The sequence below is a fragment of the Mastigoproctus giganteus genome, chromosome 6 (assembly GCF_048544385.1).
Source record: "Mastigoproctus giganteus isolate SK-2022 chromosome 6, ASM4854438v1, whole genome shotgun sequence".
Lineage (NCBI taxonomy): Eukaryota > Metazoa > Arthropoda > Arachnida > Uropygi > Thelyphonidae > Mastigoproctus > Mastigoproctus giganteus.
Window position 1 is genome coordinate 82,471,348 of NC_143580.1, and position 18,216 is coordinate 82,489,563.

At 37.5% G+C, this 18,216-nt stretch overlaps 1 protein-coding gene across 2 annotated transcripts in view; it reads right to left on the minus strand.

The window, feature by feature from the left end:
* The window catches only part of LOC150084438 (oxysterol-binding protein-related protein 1-like), a 707,041-nt gene that overhangs the window by 654,187 nt on the left and 34,638 nt on the right, over window positions 1-18,216 (minus strand). For both annotated transcript variants that reach the window (XM_090376067.1, XM_090376066.1), the window contains exons 2-3: window positions 11,861-12,044; window positions 6,660-6,745 (exon numbers count right to left, since the gene is read on the minus strand). In XM_090376067.1, coding sequence (XP_090232193.1) covers window positions 6,660-6,745; window positions 11,861-12,020 — 246 coding nt within the window. In that variant the 5' untranslated portion in view covers window positions 12,021-12,044. The remainder of the gene's footprint in view (window positions 1-6,659; window positions 6,746-11,860; window positions 12,045-18,216) is intronic.

Here is an 18,216-nt window from a genome sequence, read left to right on the forward strand (position 1 = left end):
ATTACACTTGATACGCCTTCATCATTTATTATTATCACTAATAAATACTGAAAACAGTAGCATTAGCATTAGTAGAGGCATATGATGCAAGAAAGCAAGCTTATTCAGCATCAGCCAAAAAAAAAAAAAAAAAACAACCACTACTCCCATTTCACCCCTCCATTCATTCGAAATACCTGTGCAGATGAGCCTTAAATTTGTTTAGGCTATCAACTTCAACAACAAGCGATGGAAGTCTATTCCACAAACCAACTGCCCGCTGGCTAAAGGCAAATTTCCGCACATCTATCCGACATCCGTCCTTCCTCAATTTGAATTTATGCCCTCTCAGGTTTTTATTCTGAGCAAGAGGAAGAATCCCATCGGCATTGAGCATGCTCAAGCCATTCAAAGCCTTATACACCTCTATCAGATCACATCGCCGATGCCTAGTCTCCAGGCTCTGTAATTTGCAAAACTTAAGCCTTTCTTCATAAGAGCAACCCTTTGTTCCATTCACTAATCTTGTTGCCCTTCTCTGTACTCGTTCCAGCAGCTCTACATCCTTCTTGAAATGAGGCCTCCAGACCTGTATACAGTACTCAAGGTGTGGCCTGACCAATGCCTTACACAAAGGAATAATCACATCCCTGTCCCTGCTAGAAAAATTCCTGTATATCATTGACAAGACACCATGAGCTACCCTTGCAGCTCGTCTGCACTGCTCAGAGAACTTCAGATCTGCCTGCACAATTACCCCCAGGTCCTTTTCATTCTCTACCACTGTCAGCGTAGTACCACAGAGTTGATACGTTGATCTGGGGTTACTGTTTCCCATATGTAGTACTTTACATTTGTCAATGTTAAACTTCATTTGCCACCTCTCAGCCCATCTGCTCAACCTTTCCAGATCCTGTTGCAGCAGCATAGTATCAGTAGTGTCCTTAACAACCCTGCCAACCTTTGTATCATCTGCAAACTTGGACATTAAGCCTGATACACCATAATCAATATCATTTATAAATACAGAAAACAACAATGGACCCAACACTGAACCCTGAGGAACTCCACTAATAACATTAGTCCACGTTGAGCAGTGTCCATTGATTACCACTCTCTGTCTTCTGCCACTCAACCATCCCTTTATCCATAGCAGCAATTTGCCTCCAATGCCACACTTCTCCAATTTGTGCAGCAGTCTTCCATGCGCAACAGTATCAAAAGCCTTTCTAAGATCCAAATATATAATATCAAAGTTATTCCCTGCATCCAGTTCTTTTGTGACTACATCATAGTATCCAATCAAATTGGTCAGACAAGACCTGCCCTTAACAAACCCATGCTGTGTCTGAGCTATAACTGAATTCTTGTCCAGATGATCCTGCAGTGCTTCTTTAACCAGTGCCTCCATTAATTTTCCTGGAACCGAAGTTAAACTAACAGGTCTATAATTACTTGTGTCAGCCTTTGATCCTCCTTTGTGAATTGGGGTTACATTTGCACATCTCCAATCCATGGGTACCTCCTCTGAGTCCAAAGAAGCTCTCATAATTATGGCTAGGGATTTGCTTACTTCCTTTGCTGCCTCCTTTAATATAACTGGATAGATCCCATCCACCCCGGGTGCCTTTTTTATGTTTACCTTCAACAATTTCTCCTCCACTTTCCTCTCAGTTATTAGAAAATCATCTAGCTCACGGCCAATGTTTACTTCACCTACGACATTCCCCTTCCTGAATAACTCCTCATGTGTGAATGTCGATGCAAAATATTCATTTAGTTTGTTAGCCACCTGAGCTGGATCCTCAACTGTTGAACCATCAACATCCAGTGGACCAATCTGATTCATCCCTTTCCTTCTTGAGTTTAAATAGGTAAAGAACTCTTCTCTGCTTTTCTTTGCATCCTTTGCCAAGGATTTCTCATAATCTGCCTTTGCCTGCCTAATCTCCTTTGTGACTTGGTTACAGACCAACTTATATCTATAATAGGCTTCCATGTCACCCATTAATTTGTATGTATCCCATGCATTTTTCTTCTCTGCCATATGTCTCATTAGTTCGTCTGACAACCATTTAGGCCTGAACCTTGAACAATATTTCTTGGTTGGTATGTAAAGCCTGGTAGCTTCCAAGATTAGTTCCTTGAATGCTTCCCATTTTGAGTTTTCTGTTGGTAACATCATCAGTTGGTGCCACTGTATAGAATTTAAATACTGTCTCAGACCATCATAGTCGCCTTTACGAAAACAAAAAACCCTTCCCTTTACCTCTGATGGTAGTTACCTCTTTGAATAAATCCCACTTCAGCACACTGTGATCACTGCCACCCAGTGGTTCCTTTATCTGCAGATTCCTAATGCATGAAGAATCACTACTGATAATCAGATCAAGAGTATTACTCCCTCTAGTTGCCTCCCGAACATGCTGGTGTAGAAAACAATCATCCAATAAATCCACAAAAGCCTTGCTAGTGTGTGAGTGACCAACCCACAAATTCCAGTCAATATCTGGGAAATTAAAATCTCCCATTATAAGACTCTCTGATTTACTGGCCCATTCTATTTCCCTGTACAGTATCTTATTATACTCATCAGAGTCATTAGGCCTATAGCACACTCCTACTCTCAATTTTGATTTACCTATGCTTATGTCACACCAAACTGACTCGACACTGCCCTGTCCATCGATGTCGACTGGCTTCACTTCCTTGGATTTTATGTGTTTTTTTAACTAATAGCATAACCCCTCCTCTCTTCCTATGCTGTCTATCCTTTCTGTAGACGTTGTACTCCCCAAATTCCAGTTCTGCATTCCTTATATCTGTGTGACACCACGTCTCTGATATCCCAACAATATCTGCCTTTGATGTTTTGAGTAATACCTCAAACTCATCAAATTTATTTACTAAACTCCTAGCATTGGTGTACACGCAAGTATACATGCACCTGTTTCTATTCTTAGCTACCCTAACACAACCCATGTGTTTACTTGTACCGCAATGACTTCCAGCAGTCTCTGAAATATCCTGCATCTGAAATATCCTGCAGTAAGTGAACCCTGAGGAACTCCCTCAGTCCATAAGGAGAAGTGGCCATTAATAACCACTCTTTGCCTCCTGTAAACTCAGCCATCCTTTTATCCATAGTAGTAACTTGTCCATTATGCCATAATGCTGCAATTTATACAAAAAACATTTGCAAGGGGAACAATATCAAAAGCTTTTCTGAAATCTAAGTATATGATGTCAAAATTATTTTCCTTTTGCATCCAGTTCCTTTGTAACTTTTATATTAGCTAATCAGATTGGTCAGACAAGCTTGCCACTTAACAAATTGATGCTGCGACTCCAATACAACTCCATCCATGTCAACATGATCTTGTATCATTTCTTTTAACTACTGAACCAATTTTTCCTTGCATAGAAAGTCAAGCTTATAGATCTGTAATTATTCCCTTCACCCTTTGATCCCCATTTGTGAATAAGAGACAATCTTCCCATTTTCAATCTATAGGAACCTCACTTGAATCCAAAGGTGCTTTCAAAATTTTGGCTAAAGCCTTTCTGACATCATCTGCTGCTTCTTTTTTAAAACAATCTAATAGATTCCATCAACCCCAAGTACCTTATTAACTTTTAGCATAATTTCTCTTCCACCATCTTCCCATCCCTAAAAATTTCTGCATACGTGCAGCCAAACCTTTGGCTTATATAATGAGATGACTTCTTTTCTCCTGATGGACAAGTTAGTAATAGTAATAGAGACATGTGATGCAAGAAAGCAAGCGTATGAACTTATGTAGCATCAGCCAAAAAAAAAAAAAAAAAAATTTACACAACCATTCCCTCTAAATGTTTGTCCAATTCCTTCTTGAATTTAAGGTATCAACTTCCACAACAGATGGAAGTTCATTCCAGCAATTAACCGCCTGCTGGCTAAAGGCAAATTTCCGCACATCTATTCTACATATGTCTTTCCTCAATTTCGATTTGCCCCCTTAGGTTTGTAATATGAACAAGTGGAAGAATCCCATCATAATTCAGCGTGTTCAACCCATTCAAGGCCTTATACAACTCAATCAGACCACCTTGCAGGTGCCTAGTCTCCAGCTGCTGAAATTTGCAGAACTTAAGCCTTTCTTGATAAGGGGATCCCTTCATTCCCCTCACCAATCTTGTTGACTTTCTCTGTACACACTCAAGCAAATCTACATCCTTCCTAAAATGAGGCCTCCAGACCTGTACACAGTACTGAAGACGTGGGCTGACCATTACCTTATACAAAGAAATAATCACCTCCTTTTCCTTGCTAGCAAAATTCCTGTATATCACTGACAAGACCCCATGACCTGCTCTGGCAGCCTGTCTGCATTACTCAGAAAACTTCATATCTGACTGCTCAATTACTCCCAGATCTTTTTTATTTTCTACCACCCTAAGTGTAGTAACACACAGTTGGTACGTTCCTCTGGGGTTACTTCTACCCATATACAGTACTATGCATTTGTCAATGTTAAACTTCAGTTGCCACTTCTATGCCCATGTGCCCAAATTTTCTAGATCCTGTTGCAGTAGCACACTGCCATTACTGTCATTAACAACCCTGCCAATCTTTGTATCATCTGCAAACGTCGACACTAAGCCTGATATACCTTCATCAATATCATTGGTAATTATACAAAACAACAGAGGATCCAACACCGAATCCTGTGGGACTCCACTAATAACATTAGTCCACAAAGAGCAGCACCCATTAATTACCACCCTATGTCTTCTCCCACTCAACCATCCTTTTATCCATTGTAGCAACTTACCCTTAATACCATTCTGCTCCAATTTGTACAGTAGTCTTCCATGTGCAACAGTGTCAAAAGCTTTCCTGAAATCCAAATATATGATATCAAAATTATTTTTTGCATCCAGTTCCTTTGTAACTACATCATAGTATTAAATCAAATTTGTCAGACAAGACTTTCCCTTAACAAACCCATGCTGTGTCTGAATTATTGCTGCAGTCTTGCCTAGATTATCCTACAATGCATCTTTAACCAGTGACTCCATTATTTTACCCGGAACAGTAGTTAAACTAACTGGTCTGTAATTAATTGTCACCCTTCGATCCCCCTTTGTGAATTGGGGATACATCTCCATTCTGTGGGGATCTCCCCCCCCCCCGAGTCCAAGGATGCTCTCATAATTATCTCTAAGGGTTTGCTTAGTTCCTTTGCCACCTCCTTTAATATAACTGGATAGATCCCATCCACCCCTGGTGCCTTTCTTATGTTTAACTTCAACAATTTCTCTTCCACTTTGCACTCAGTTATTAAAAAATCACTAAGCACCCTGCTACAATCTGATAACCTATTAGCATTAGTTCTGTCAGTGATATTAGTTCCTCTAATATCACTGACAGAACACTGAATGAGCTTTTCTCAGAGCACATCTACACCACTCAGAGAACTACATGTTGTACTCTACAAGCATTGCAATATCTTTTTTCATTCCCCACAACCTTGAGTTTGGTACCAACCAAATAGGTGTTATTCTGGGATTACGTCCACTAAAATACAGTATCTTGCATTTATCACTGTTAAACCTCAATGCCCATTTTTTAGCCTATAGATGCAAAATAGTTATTCCATTTGTTCACATTTTATATCTTTGTTAATGCCTGAGACTGAATGGCAACAATCCCCTGATGACCAATGGGAGGTGGCCAGGTATCAAAATTTTAATAGTGGATTGTTGCTATTCAACCTCAGGCATTGAAAAAGGCATAAAACGTGAGCAGTATCTCACATTCAAATAGAGCAGTCTTACTCAGACAAGCCAGTGTGAGAAGCTGTTCACAGGTATAACAGGTATGCTGTTTTAAGTATATTTATTTATAAAATTGTAATAATAATTGCATATTATAATTTATAAAACTTTTTAATTCATTTTCTGAACTAAAATCAGTACTGTAAAAATGTTAATAAGGTAAATCTAATTTGAAAATGTATAAATTTTAATTTTAAATTTGTTGTTAAGAATGCAAAATTAACTTGTAAATTTAAATTTAATTTAATTTGAAAAAATTTCAAGGATGTAACTTTAATTTTAAAATTGTTTACAATGTAAATTTAAATTTTCTCCATGTTCCCCTTATTTTATTTTAGTCCTGTATAGCCTGATGATGGGATTCAACAAGGATTCTGAAACATCACCTTTGTAATAAATTTTGGAATTAGATCAAAAAACTTAATTAATAAACTAATTTTGCATTAACCACATGGTATAAAAGTAGTTCATTTCAAAAAATTAATCCAGGCAAATTTTATACTTTAAAATAAACAATTTTTTTTTATACTCTAATGCAATAATCCACTAATATTCTAATCCAGAGGAAAGAGTAGTTTACATCTTCACTATTAACTGCTTCTCTCAACCAATAAATCAGCATCACAGTTGGCAAAGGTCCATTCAGGATGTGAATGGACATGAGCATTTCAATCATGAAATATGAAAATTAATGAGCATGTGTGATACCACATGACCACATCCTGAATAAAGAACACTATTTCAGATCAAAGAATATACCTGATGAGAAATAAATCTGGGAAAAGTACTGATTTTTGCTTACGTTACAATAGTAATAATATATATAGTTACAAATTTGTAAACCAGAAAAAATAATTTACCTTTATCAATATTTCTGCAACAGTCTTATGTCCAAAATAACAAGCCAAATGCAAAGGAGTCCAACTCATGTTACTTTTTTGTTTACCTAAACACAAAAATGTCTATAAATTATAACTGCTATTCAGTAATATCATTTATGTTCAAAATTACATATGCTACATTCAAAAAAATAGTGGTGAAAAGTACTGCAGTTTTGAGTCCCCCCACCCCAACAAAAAAAATATTTTTATAACCCCAAGTACAAAAGTAAACTGAACTCAGAGACAACAGTTTACTGGACTAAGAGAACTCAGAAAGAAGAACTGAAAACAATAGAAAGGTAGAGTAAGTAATGCAGCCACTAAAATTAAAAAACACACTTTATTCATTTTACCTACTTTTGTAAAAGAATAAGAGAAGTTTACCTCAATATGATATGTAGAACACTTCCATATGATATTCTCCAGAAATTAAAATGAAAACAAATTAAAAAATTGAAAATCTTACATTACAGTAAGAAATAATTAAAAATCAAATGAACACAATTAAAAATCAATCTAACACAATTAAAAATTAAGTAAAAAATTAATTTAGCGAAAAAAATTGCAAAATGATTTCCCTTCCTTTGTTAAATTCTTCCTTTTTTCATTAAATTAATTTTTTACATAATTTTTAATTGCGTTACATTGATTTTTAATTGTGTTCATTTGATTTTTAATTATTGTATTATTTCTTACTGTAATGTAAGATTTTTGATTTTTTAATTGTTTTCATTTTAATTTCTGGAGAGATTCATATAGAAGTGTTCTACGTATCATATTGAGGAAAACTTCTCTAAATCTTTTACAAATATTGATATCAACGTAGAACATATTGAGGATTATAGTTCTGGTTCATACTATCAAATTCATTTTATCTACATAATTGATATCCATTATACAACCTTTACTAAGGCAAGTGTTCTCATTAGTATATAATGAGGCAGCTTGTCTGTTGATGACCGAATATAATGCTGTAAACAGCCAAACCCGATTCAACTATTAATGAAAGAATTATACTGTATGATTAAACGTTTTTTATTCAATAGAAATAAATTGAACAAGTAGACATAGATGTATTCTTAATGCTGATTTCGTATGTGCAGCAAACCCTGAGTTTGATGGGAGGTGGGAAAAGGAGTATAGTAACTTAATTAAAGAAATCATTTCTGCTCTTTTTTTTTTGGGAACCCTCCTCCCTCAAAGGTTGATGACGTAGAGTGGATATCATCTTTTAAGGGCACAAAAGGTGATATAGTTGTACACATCGGCACTAATTATATTAAGAGTAGGAGACCGGCAGAATTACTTAACAAGTACAGGTCACTGTTGAACAAAAGCCGTGAATTAGGGTTGAATTTGAAAGTGTCTGATATTCTGCCTGGACACGATAGGAGGGAGTATATGATGAGGGCCTTGTCAATCAATTCGGCCCTGGAAAGATAGTGCAAGGCTCAACGGGTAGAATTTTTTTCAGCCTGGTCTGTACTTGTTAACTGGAGAGACTGCTTCTACCCGGATGGGATACACTTAAATAGAAAGGGTGCAAGAATATTTGCTGATGCTATCGAGGCAGGGTTAGGTGGGTCGGAAAACTGCTAGCTTGGGGGGATACAAGGACTAATAGTTTAACAGTAGCCGCAGGCAGAGGTGAAGGTGATTCTTGCACAACTTTTATTAGAATAAGTAGCGACCTGGAGCGAGGGGTGTTGGGGGTTTCAGGGACGGATGGCAGTCATCGTGAAATAGGTGGGTATATGGGATGTGTTAGGGTAACTAGGAATAGGTGCATGTATGCTTGCATGTATACCAATGCTAGAAGTATAGTAAATAAATTTGATGAATTTGAAGTGTTGGTCAAGACATCAAAGGCGGATATTATTGGGATAGCAGGGACGTGGTGTCACACAGATATAAGGAATGCAGAACTGGAATTTGGTGAGTACAATGTGTACAGAAAGGATAGACAGGATAGGAAGGGTGGAGGTTTTATGCTGTTAATTAAGAAAAACATAAAATCAAAAGAAGGGCACCCAGTTGATACAGATGAACAGTGCACTGTTGAGTCAGTTTGGTGTGACATAAGCACTGCGAAAGCAAAAATAAGAGTAGGAGTGTGTTACAGGCCTAATGACCCAAATGAGTAGAATGAACAATTGTACAGAGAAATAGAGTGGGCTAGTAAATCGGAATGTCTTATAATGGGGGATTTTAACTTCCCAGATATTGACTGCAACTTGTGGGTTGGTCCCTCACACTAGTCAGACTTTTGTGGATTTATTGGCTGATTGTTTTTTGCAGCAGCATGTTCGAGAGGCAACCAGAGAGAGTAATACTCTTGATCTGGTAATCAACAGTGATCATTCGTGTATTAAGAATTTGCAGATAAAGGAACCACTAGGTGGCAGTGATCACAGTGTACTGATGTGGGATTTACTTAAAGATTTAATTACCATCAGGGGTAAAGGAACGGGTTTTTGCTTCCGTAAAGGTGAGTACAGTGGTCTCAGACAGTTTTTAAATTCTGTACAGTGGGATCAACTGATGATGTTAACAACAGTAAATTGTAAGTGGGAAGCATTCAAGGAATTAATTGTGAATGCTACTAAAAGATTCATACCTATTAAGAAATATTGTTCAAGGTTTAGGCCTAAATGGTTATCAAATGAACTAATGAGACTCATAACAGAGAAGAAAAATGCATGGGATGCATATAAATTATCAAACGACTCAGAAGCCTATGGCAGATATAAGCTAGTCTGTAATCAGGTCACAAAGGAGGTTAGGCAGGCGAAGGAGATTATGAGAAATCCTTGGCAAAAGATGCTAAGAATAACAGCAAGGATTTCTTTACTTATATATACTCTAAAAGGAAGGGGATGAATCTGATTGGTCCACTTGACATCGATGGTTCGACTGTTGATGATCCTGCTCAGATAGCAAACAAACTGAATGCGTATTTTGCATCTACATTCACATATGAGGAATTATTAAGGAATTATTAAGGTCCACTTGACATCGATGGTTCGACTGTTGATGATCCTGCTCAGATAGCAAACAAACTAAATGAGTATTTTGCATCTACATTCACATATGAGGAATTATTAAGGTTTGAAAATGGCAGAAGGTTATCAAATTGTAGCAGGGTACTTAATGATTTTGTAATAACTGAGAGCAAAGTAGAGGAGAAATTGTTGAAGTTAAAGTAAAGCACCTGGGATGGATGGGATCTATCCAGTTATATTAAAGGAGGCAGCAAAGCAACTAAGCAAACCCATAGTCATAATTATGAGAGCATCCTTGGACTCAGGGGAGGTTCCCAAGGACTGTAGATGTGCAAATGTATCCCCAATTCGCAACGGGGCATCGAAGGGTGACATGAGTAATTACGGACCTGTTAGTTTAACTTCTGTTCCGGGTAAAATAATGAAGTCACTGGTTAAAGATGCATTGCAGGATCATCTAGACAAGACTGCAACAATAATTCGGACACAGCATGGGTTTGTTAAGGGAAAGTCTTGTCTGACAAATTTGATTGGTTATTATGATGTGGTTACAAAGGAACTGGATGCAAAAAATAATTTTGATATCATATATTTGGATTTCAGGAAAGCTTTTGACACTGTTGCACATGGAAGACTATTGTACAAATTGGAGCAGAATGGTATTAAGGTTAAGTTGCTACGATGGATAAAAGGATGGTTAAGTGAGAGAAGACAGAGGGTGGTAATCAATGGGTGCTACTCTTTGTGGACTAATGCTATTAGTGGAGTCCCACAGGGTTCGGTGTTGGGTTCACTGTTGTTTTGTATATTTATCAATGATATTGATAAAGGTATATCATGCTTAGTGGCGAAGATTACAGATGATACAAGGGTTGGCAGGGTTGTTAATAACAGTAATGGCAGTGTGCTACTGCAACAGGATCTAGATAATTTGGGCAGATGGGCTAAGAAGTGGCAATTGAAGTTTGACCTTGACAAATGCAAAGGGTATAAGGGTACTGCATATGGGTATAAGTAACCCAAGAGAAAAGTACCAACTGTGTGGTACTACACTTAAGGTGGTAGAAAATGAAAAAGACCTGGGAGTAATTGTGCAGTCAGATATGAAGTTTTCTGAGCAATGCAGACAGGCTGCCAGGGCAGGTCGTGGGGTTTTGTCAATGATATATAGGAATTTTGCTAGCAGGGAAAAGGAGGTGATTGTCCCTCAGTATAAGGCAATGGTCAGACCACGCCTTGAGTACTACATACAGGTCTGGAGGCTTCATTTTAGGAAGGATGTCAATTTGCTCGAGCGTGTACAGAGAAGGGCAACAAGATTGGTGAGGAGAATGAAGGGATCCTCTTACCAAGAGAGGCTTAAGTTCTCTAAATTGCAGTGGCTGGAGACTAGGCACCTGAACGGTGATCTGATTGAGGTGTAAAAGGCCCTAAATGAGTTGAGCATGCTGAATTCTGATGGGATTCTTCCACTTGTTCAGATTACGAACCTAAGGGGGCATAAATTCAAATTAAGAAAAGACAGTTGTAGATTAGATGTGCGGAAATTTGCCTTTAGCCAGTGAGTGGTTAATTGTTGGAACAAATTTCCATCTGTTGTTGTGGAAGTTGATAGGTTGAATAAATTTAAGGAGGAACTGGACAGGCATTTGGAGGGAATGGTGTGATTTTTTTTTTTTTTTTTTTTTGGCTGATGCTGCATAAGCTCATACACTTGCTTTCTTGCATCACATGCCACTACTACTATTACTATTCACCATGGGAGCAAGAATTTTGGAAACTACTGCAATAGCTAGTTTGCTTCTGGTTGGTACCAATATTTAATTCTGCCAGTTTCTATTGCAAAATTGTTTTGCCAAACATTTTTTATGTTTATCTTGGGTATATGATTACACTTTTGACGTCTTGGCTTATATCAAAATACCCAGCTTCATTTTAAGCTTACAACAGTTGTAAAAGGGTTACTAAAAAATCCAAAACTACAGTATAATAAGCATAGTATATCAAAGTTGCACTGCATATGCTTATTCTCCCTCTAAAAAGCATATTAAGCATACATTTCTATACAGTTCAACTGCTGATACAAAATTCATGAATGTTGCTAAAAAAGTATTCTGAAATTCTGCTCAAAAACCGCAAGAAATAATCACAACTTCTATTTGAAATATTATATATTACCTTTACAGTTGACATCTAGCATAATTTTTCCTTGGATGTATGCATCTAAAAGCTCAGTTAAAATATTTAAACTTCCTGTCCGTGCACTCTGCAACAGCATCTCTTCTGGTGCTGAGTGGATTGAATAATGTGTTTCTGTAATTTCTTCCTCTTCTAACATGCTTCATATGCTTAGTACAAAATCCTACAAGAAAAATTAAATTAATAATAACAACAAATGGTTTAATTTTCATATATTAAATGAATATGTTTACATTAATAGCTTAATACTTCATTAATAATGAAACTAATAAATTAAATTAATAACTTATATATAAGAATATTTCCCAGCTTTACAAGAATGAATATTTTTTGCCTTATGATGTACACTAGATGTACACACAAAAAGCTGAACCAGTGTAATCCGGAATGTTGTGCCAGTTAATATGGAGTAATATTTTTAAGTTGAAGAAAGAATGAATAAACAAAAGCATAAATTAAAAAATAATATTTGGACATTATTAAATAAAGAACAGTAATGTATCAATTACAGATACACTTTTTTTTTTTTTTTTTAATGAGAACCCCAAACACGAGAGGTATTATGACCTATAGTACTTAGTACCGTGCTTGGGTTGGAGATTGAGAAGACGAAAGAAGATATTTGTTGATATTGGACTTGAACTTCTGTAGATTGTAATTTTCAGGAAATACGTATGAAGGAAGGTTGTTCCAGAAAACGGCAGTTGAATGAATAAACGAGGAACATGAAAAGTTGGTTCTGTGGGTTTGAAGTTGGACAGTAAATGGATGTTGGCTGGTGGCGGCACGTGTTCGGACTGTTTTGAAAGAGAGAGCGGGAATTATAGAAGCCAATTCAGAAGAACAGTGCCCATGGAAGTATCTGTAGAAGAGGCATGCAGCAGAAACAGTACGTCTATGACACAGCGAGTGGAGAGACTCTGTTAGAGATGAATCATTAATTAAACTAACTGCCCTCTTCTGAATGGAATCAAGAAGCCTGAGAGAGGTTTTGGGGGCACCACCCCAGATGTGGGAACAATATTCCATGGCAGGGCGGATTTGCGATTTATACAGAGTGAGCAGCTGTTTGGGAGAAAAGTAACGCCGAGAGCGAAAGAGAAAACCAAGTTTTTTAGATGCAGAGGAAGCAATATTTGTAATGTGCTTGTGCCAAGAGAGATTAGAAGTCAGGGTAATCCCCAAAAGAGATATATCATTTTGCCTAGAAATCGGAGTGTCACTAAAGATAAGCATAGGAGCAGAAGAATCCTTTTTGCGAGATATAAGACAAGATTGAGTTTTAGAAGGGTTGAAATCAACTAAGTTGTCTTTGCCCCACTGGAGAATTACCTGAAGATCGGCATTTAAGGAATTGGCAGCAGATTTTCGAGAACTTGAAGCTGATTGAGCTGGACAACGTTTCTCAAAATGTAAAGTTGAATGCAATGTGCTATCATCGGCAAAACTATGGATAGGATTTCCAGTCAATGGAAGAAGGTCATTGATATACAAGAGGAAAAGAGTGGGGGAAAGAACTGAACCTTGGGGGACACCGGCATTAGTGGAGAAGTTAGAAGACAGAGAGCCATCTACCATCACCCTCAGTGAGCGATCAGAGAGAAAACTGGATAACCAATTACTAAAAACAGTTGGCAAACCATAAGATGGAAGCTTGTTTAGAAGACCTTTATGCCAAACACGATCAAAAGCCTTTGAGATGTCAAGAGCAACTACTTGTGTTTCACCGAACCTTTCCATTGAATTAGTCCATAAATGGGTAACATAAGCCAGAATATCACCAGTGGATCGACACTGACGGAATCCATACTGGCGATCGTTGATCAGACGGAAGGTTTCTAGGTAGTTTAAGAGTTGGCAGTTAATTGATTTCTCCATTACTTTAGAAAGAGTAGAATTAATTGCAATGGGACGATAATTGGATGGGAGGGATTTGTCACCCTTTTTAGGACCTGGCTGGATAAGAGCAAATTTCCAAGCAGAAGGAAAAACACCTTTGGAATAAGAAAGTGAAAAAAGGCGGCAAAGAATAGGAGTAAGTTCAGGAGCACAGGTTTTGAGAACAAGTGGAGAAATACCATCAGGACCTGGAGCTTTCTTAGCATCAAGATTCATCAAAATCCTTCTGATATCCTTTTGACGGAAGACCACAGGAGGCATTGAATGGAGCGTGTTAGGAATGGTGGGAGGTGTTTTACCAAGATCATTAATACATGAGCTCAAAGAAAAATGGGATGCTAGCAGGTCAGCTTTATCCTTGGCTGAAGTGACAACAGAACCATCTGGTTTGGACAGAGGTGGGAGCAGAGATGGGCAAAAGTTGCGGCCAATAGCTTTGGCAAGAGACCAGAATGCTCGGCTACCATTAGGGCAAGAAGCAAGTTTTCTACTCTTAGCCTGTTCAAACTCTAGTTTGGACTGATTAATAACTGCTTTACAATTGTTGCGAGCTTTGGTGTAGCCAGAAAATGAAACTGAAGAATTAGAAAAAGCCAATTACGATATGCAACATTCTTCTCTTGGACAGCCTTAGCACATTTATTGGAAAACCAAGGTTTAGATAAAGGACGAGATTTTAAAGTGGAGTGTGGGATAAAGGATTCCATTCCTGCAAGAATAATTTCACTGACACGATCTGAGCAAACGTTGACATCAGAAGTTTTGAAACAGTAATCAGACCAAGGAAAAGAAGAAAAGAAGTCTCGCAGGTCATCCCATTTTGCATTCTTGTAATGCCAAACAATACGAGGTTGGGAATAGCCATGAGATAAAGGTTCCATTGGAGAAGAGGCAATCACAAAGTTGTGATCTGAAGTGCCTAAAGGACCTCTCACTTCAACCTTGTACTTAGAAGGGTTGTTTGTGAGAAAAAGATCAAGCGTATTGGCTGTATGATTAGGATTGTCCACTACGGATGTGATCACAGTACAGATCAACTACAAGTATTAATCCAATAAATATGCTAAGACCGTTTAAGATAAGAAGACACCATATCATGACGACCTTATACTCAAAATCTCTAGCATCATTCTCTGCCTATACTAAAATTCACAGTATAATAGGGTTATTAATAAATCCAAATTTAAATGAACAAGCAAAGAACAGGAAACTTGCTTCTTGTCTAAAAGTTATTCAAGTGTTATGGTCTCTGAAGAAAGCTACTGCATACAAGATCTTGATAATATTTTTCCACTTAAGCATAAAACCGGTGATCCTCATTTCTGTTTCGCCTCTCCTTTTTATAATATAATTACTTCACTAGTGAGGGCTGATGACCCTCCTATGTGTGAGTCCTGTGGCACAATTTTAACAATAAGACACATTTTAGTTGAATGTCCAGATTTTAGCAATATCCGTTTTACCGCTTTTAATTATCTGACTGAGCCGTATACACTCAGTCAGATTTTATCTGACAATGACCACGTGTCTGCTGTTTTTACCTTCTTAAAGTCAATAAACATTTTTGATCTTATATAAAATTTACATTTTTCTTTTATACATATGTTATACATCTTGACATAGTGACCTAACTATGTAGGTCACTGAAAGTTTAAAAATTTTTTTATATACGACCTGGTCTTGGCCCATTATAGCCTCCGCAGCTAATGCGCCAATAAAAACAAAACAAAACAAAACAAACAAACAAAAACTTCACTAGTGTTTTTCCATCTGGATGGAATTTTGCTAATATCCAGCAAATTCCTAAAAGCAAATTTCAATTACACTGGCCAGCAAATTATAATTTTTTTTCTTTCTCATAATAAAGAATACAACCCATGTGTATTTTAACAGTGCCAAACATGAATATGACCTTAAATTTTTCTATCATGTCTGATTTTTAAGGATATTAACATTTCTTTATTTATGGGCTTAAAATGTTTTGAGCCCTGATTTCCACTTGTACGTTTCTTACCCCAACCCCAAATCCCTTGTAAGTGACCAGCATCAATCAGCAAGCAAATATAATCTGGAACCCAAAAGTTCAGCTTGTTTCTTAAAAAGATTTAAGTCTCCAATTAGGTCATATATTTCCATTTGAATAATCAAATAAGATTGACCCTCTTGTTAAGTAGCAGGCTCACACCCACTACTTACTGTACCGAATCAATGTTAGTGAGTGCATTTAGGAAGTGATATCATTTGCTTCATTTCCATTACCAATTGGTTTAGCTTCAGTCCGAAAGTGCAGTAGTGCTTTCACTGCATTAGCGTCATTTAGGAAATGATGTCGTTTCCGTCTGACATTTTTATTGCTAATTGGTTTTGCTTCCATAAAAAAATGCAGTAGGTGCCGCAAAAGATGTTTTCACATCAAAAGTATTTACAACTTAAAACATTAATTACACATTAATCATACACACTTAACATTTGGTTACCATACACCCAGTTAACATAACCTGATGCTACATGCAATCCGCATTAGCATTAGTAGAGGCATATGAGGCAAGAAAGCAAGCTTATCCAGCATCAGCCAAAAAAAAAAAAAAAAAAACACGCTCCCATTTCACCCCTCCATTCTTTCCGAGTACCTGACCAGCTCAGCCTTAAATTTATTTAGGCTATCAACTTCCACAACAAAGGATGGAAGTCTGTTTCACCAACCAACCACCCACTGGCTAAAGGGCAAACTTCCACACAACTTTCCTACATCTGTCTTTCCTCAATTTGAATTTATGCCCTCTCAAATGATTATTCTGAGCAAGAGGAAGAATTCCATCAGCATTGAGCATGCTCAAACAATTCAAGGCTTTATACACCTCAATCAGATCACCTCGCAGGTGCCTAGTCTCCAGACACTGTAATATGCAAAATTTAAGCCTTTCTTCCATTCACTAATCTTGTTGCCCTTCTCTGTACTCATTCCAACAGCTCTACATCATTCTTAAAATGAGGCCTAAAGATCTGTACACAGTACTCAAGATGTGGCCTGACCATTGCCTTATATAAGGGGATAATCACCTCCTTATCCCTGGAAGAAAAATTCCTGTATATCATTGACAAGACACCATGAGCTACTCCTGCAGACCGTATGCACTGGTCAGAAAACTTCATATCTGCCTGCAAAATTACCCCCAGGTACTTTTCGTTCTCTACCACTGTCAGTGTAGTACCACAGAGTTGATACGTCACTCTGGGGTTGCTGCTTCCCATATGTAGTACTTTACATTTGTCAATATTAAACTTCATTTGCTACCCCTCAACCCATCTGCTCATCTTTTCTAGATCCTGTTGCAGCACCGTACTGTCATCAGTGTCCATAAAAAAATGCCAACCTTCGTATCATCGGCAAATTTGGACATTAAGCTTGATATACCATCATCAATATCATTTATAAATAAAGAAAACAACAATGGACCCAACACTGAACCCTGAGGGACTCCACTAATAATATTAGTCCACGATAAGCAGTGTCCATTGATTACCACTCTGTCTTCTCCCACTCAATCATCCCTTTATCCATTAACAGCAATTTGAATAAAATGCCACACTGCTCCAATTTGTAAAAGCAGTCTTCCACGAGCAACAGTATAAAAAGCCTTTCTAAGAGCCAAATATATGATATCAAAGTTATTCCCTGCATTCAGTTCCTTTGTGACCATATCATAGTATCCAATCAAATTGGTCAGGCAACACTTTTCCATAACTAAACCATGCTGTGTCCGAGCTATAACTGAAGTCTTGTCTAGATGATCCAGCAGTGCTTCTTTAACCAGTGCCTCCATTAATTTTCCTGGAACAGATGTTAAACTAACAGGTCTATAATTACTTGTGTTGCCCTTTGATCCTCCTTTGTGAACTGGGGTCACATTTGCACATCTCCAGTCCATGGGTACTTCCTCTGAGTCCAAAGAAGCTCTCCTAATTATGGCTAAGGGTTTGCTTACTTCCTTTGCTGCCTCCTTAAATATAACTGGATAGATTCCATCCACCCTGAGTGCCTTTTTTATGTTTATCTTCAACAATTTCTCCTCCACTTTCCTCTCAGTTATTACAAAATCATCCAGGTCACTGATAGAGTTCAATTCACCTCTGGCATTACCCTCCCTAAATAACTCCTCATGTTTGAATGTAGATGCAAAATACTCATTTAGTTTGTTAGCCACCTGAGCAGGAACATCAACAGTTCAACCATCAATATAACAGGTAAAGAACTCTTTCCTGTTTTTCTCATAATCTGCCTTTGCCTGCCTAATCTCCTTTGTGACTTGGTTACAGACCAGCTTATATGTATCATAGGCTTCCAATGTCACCCATTAATTTATATGTATCCCATGCATTTTTCTTCTCTGCCACATGTCTCATTAGTTCATCTGACATCCATTTAGGAATAAACC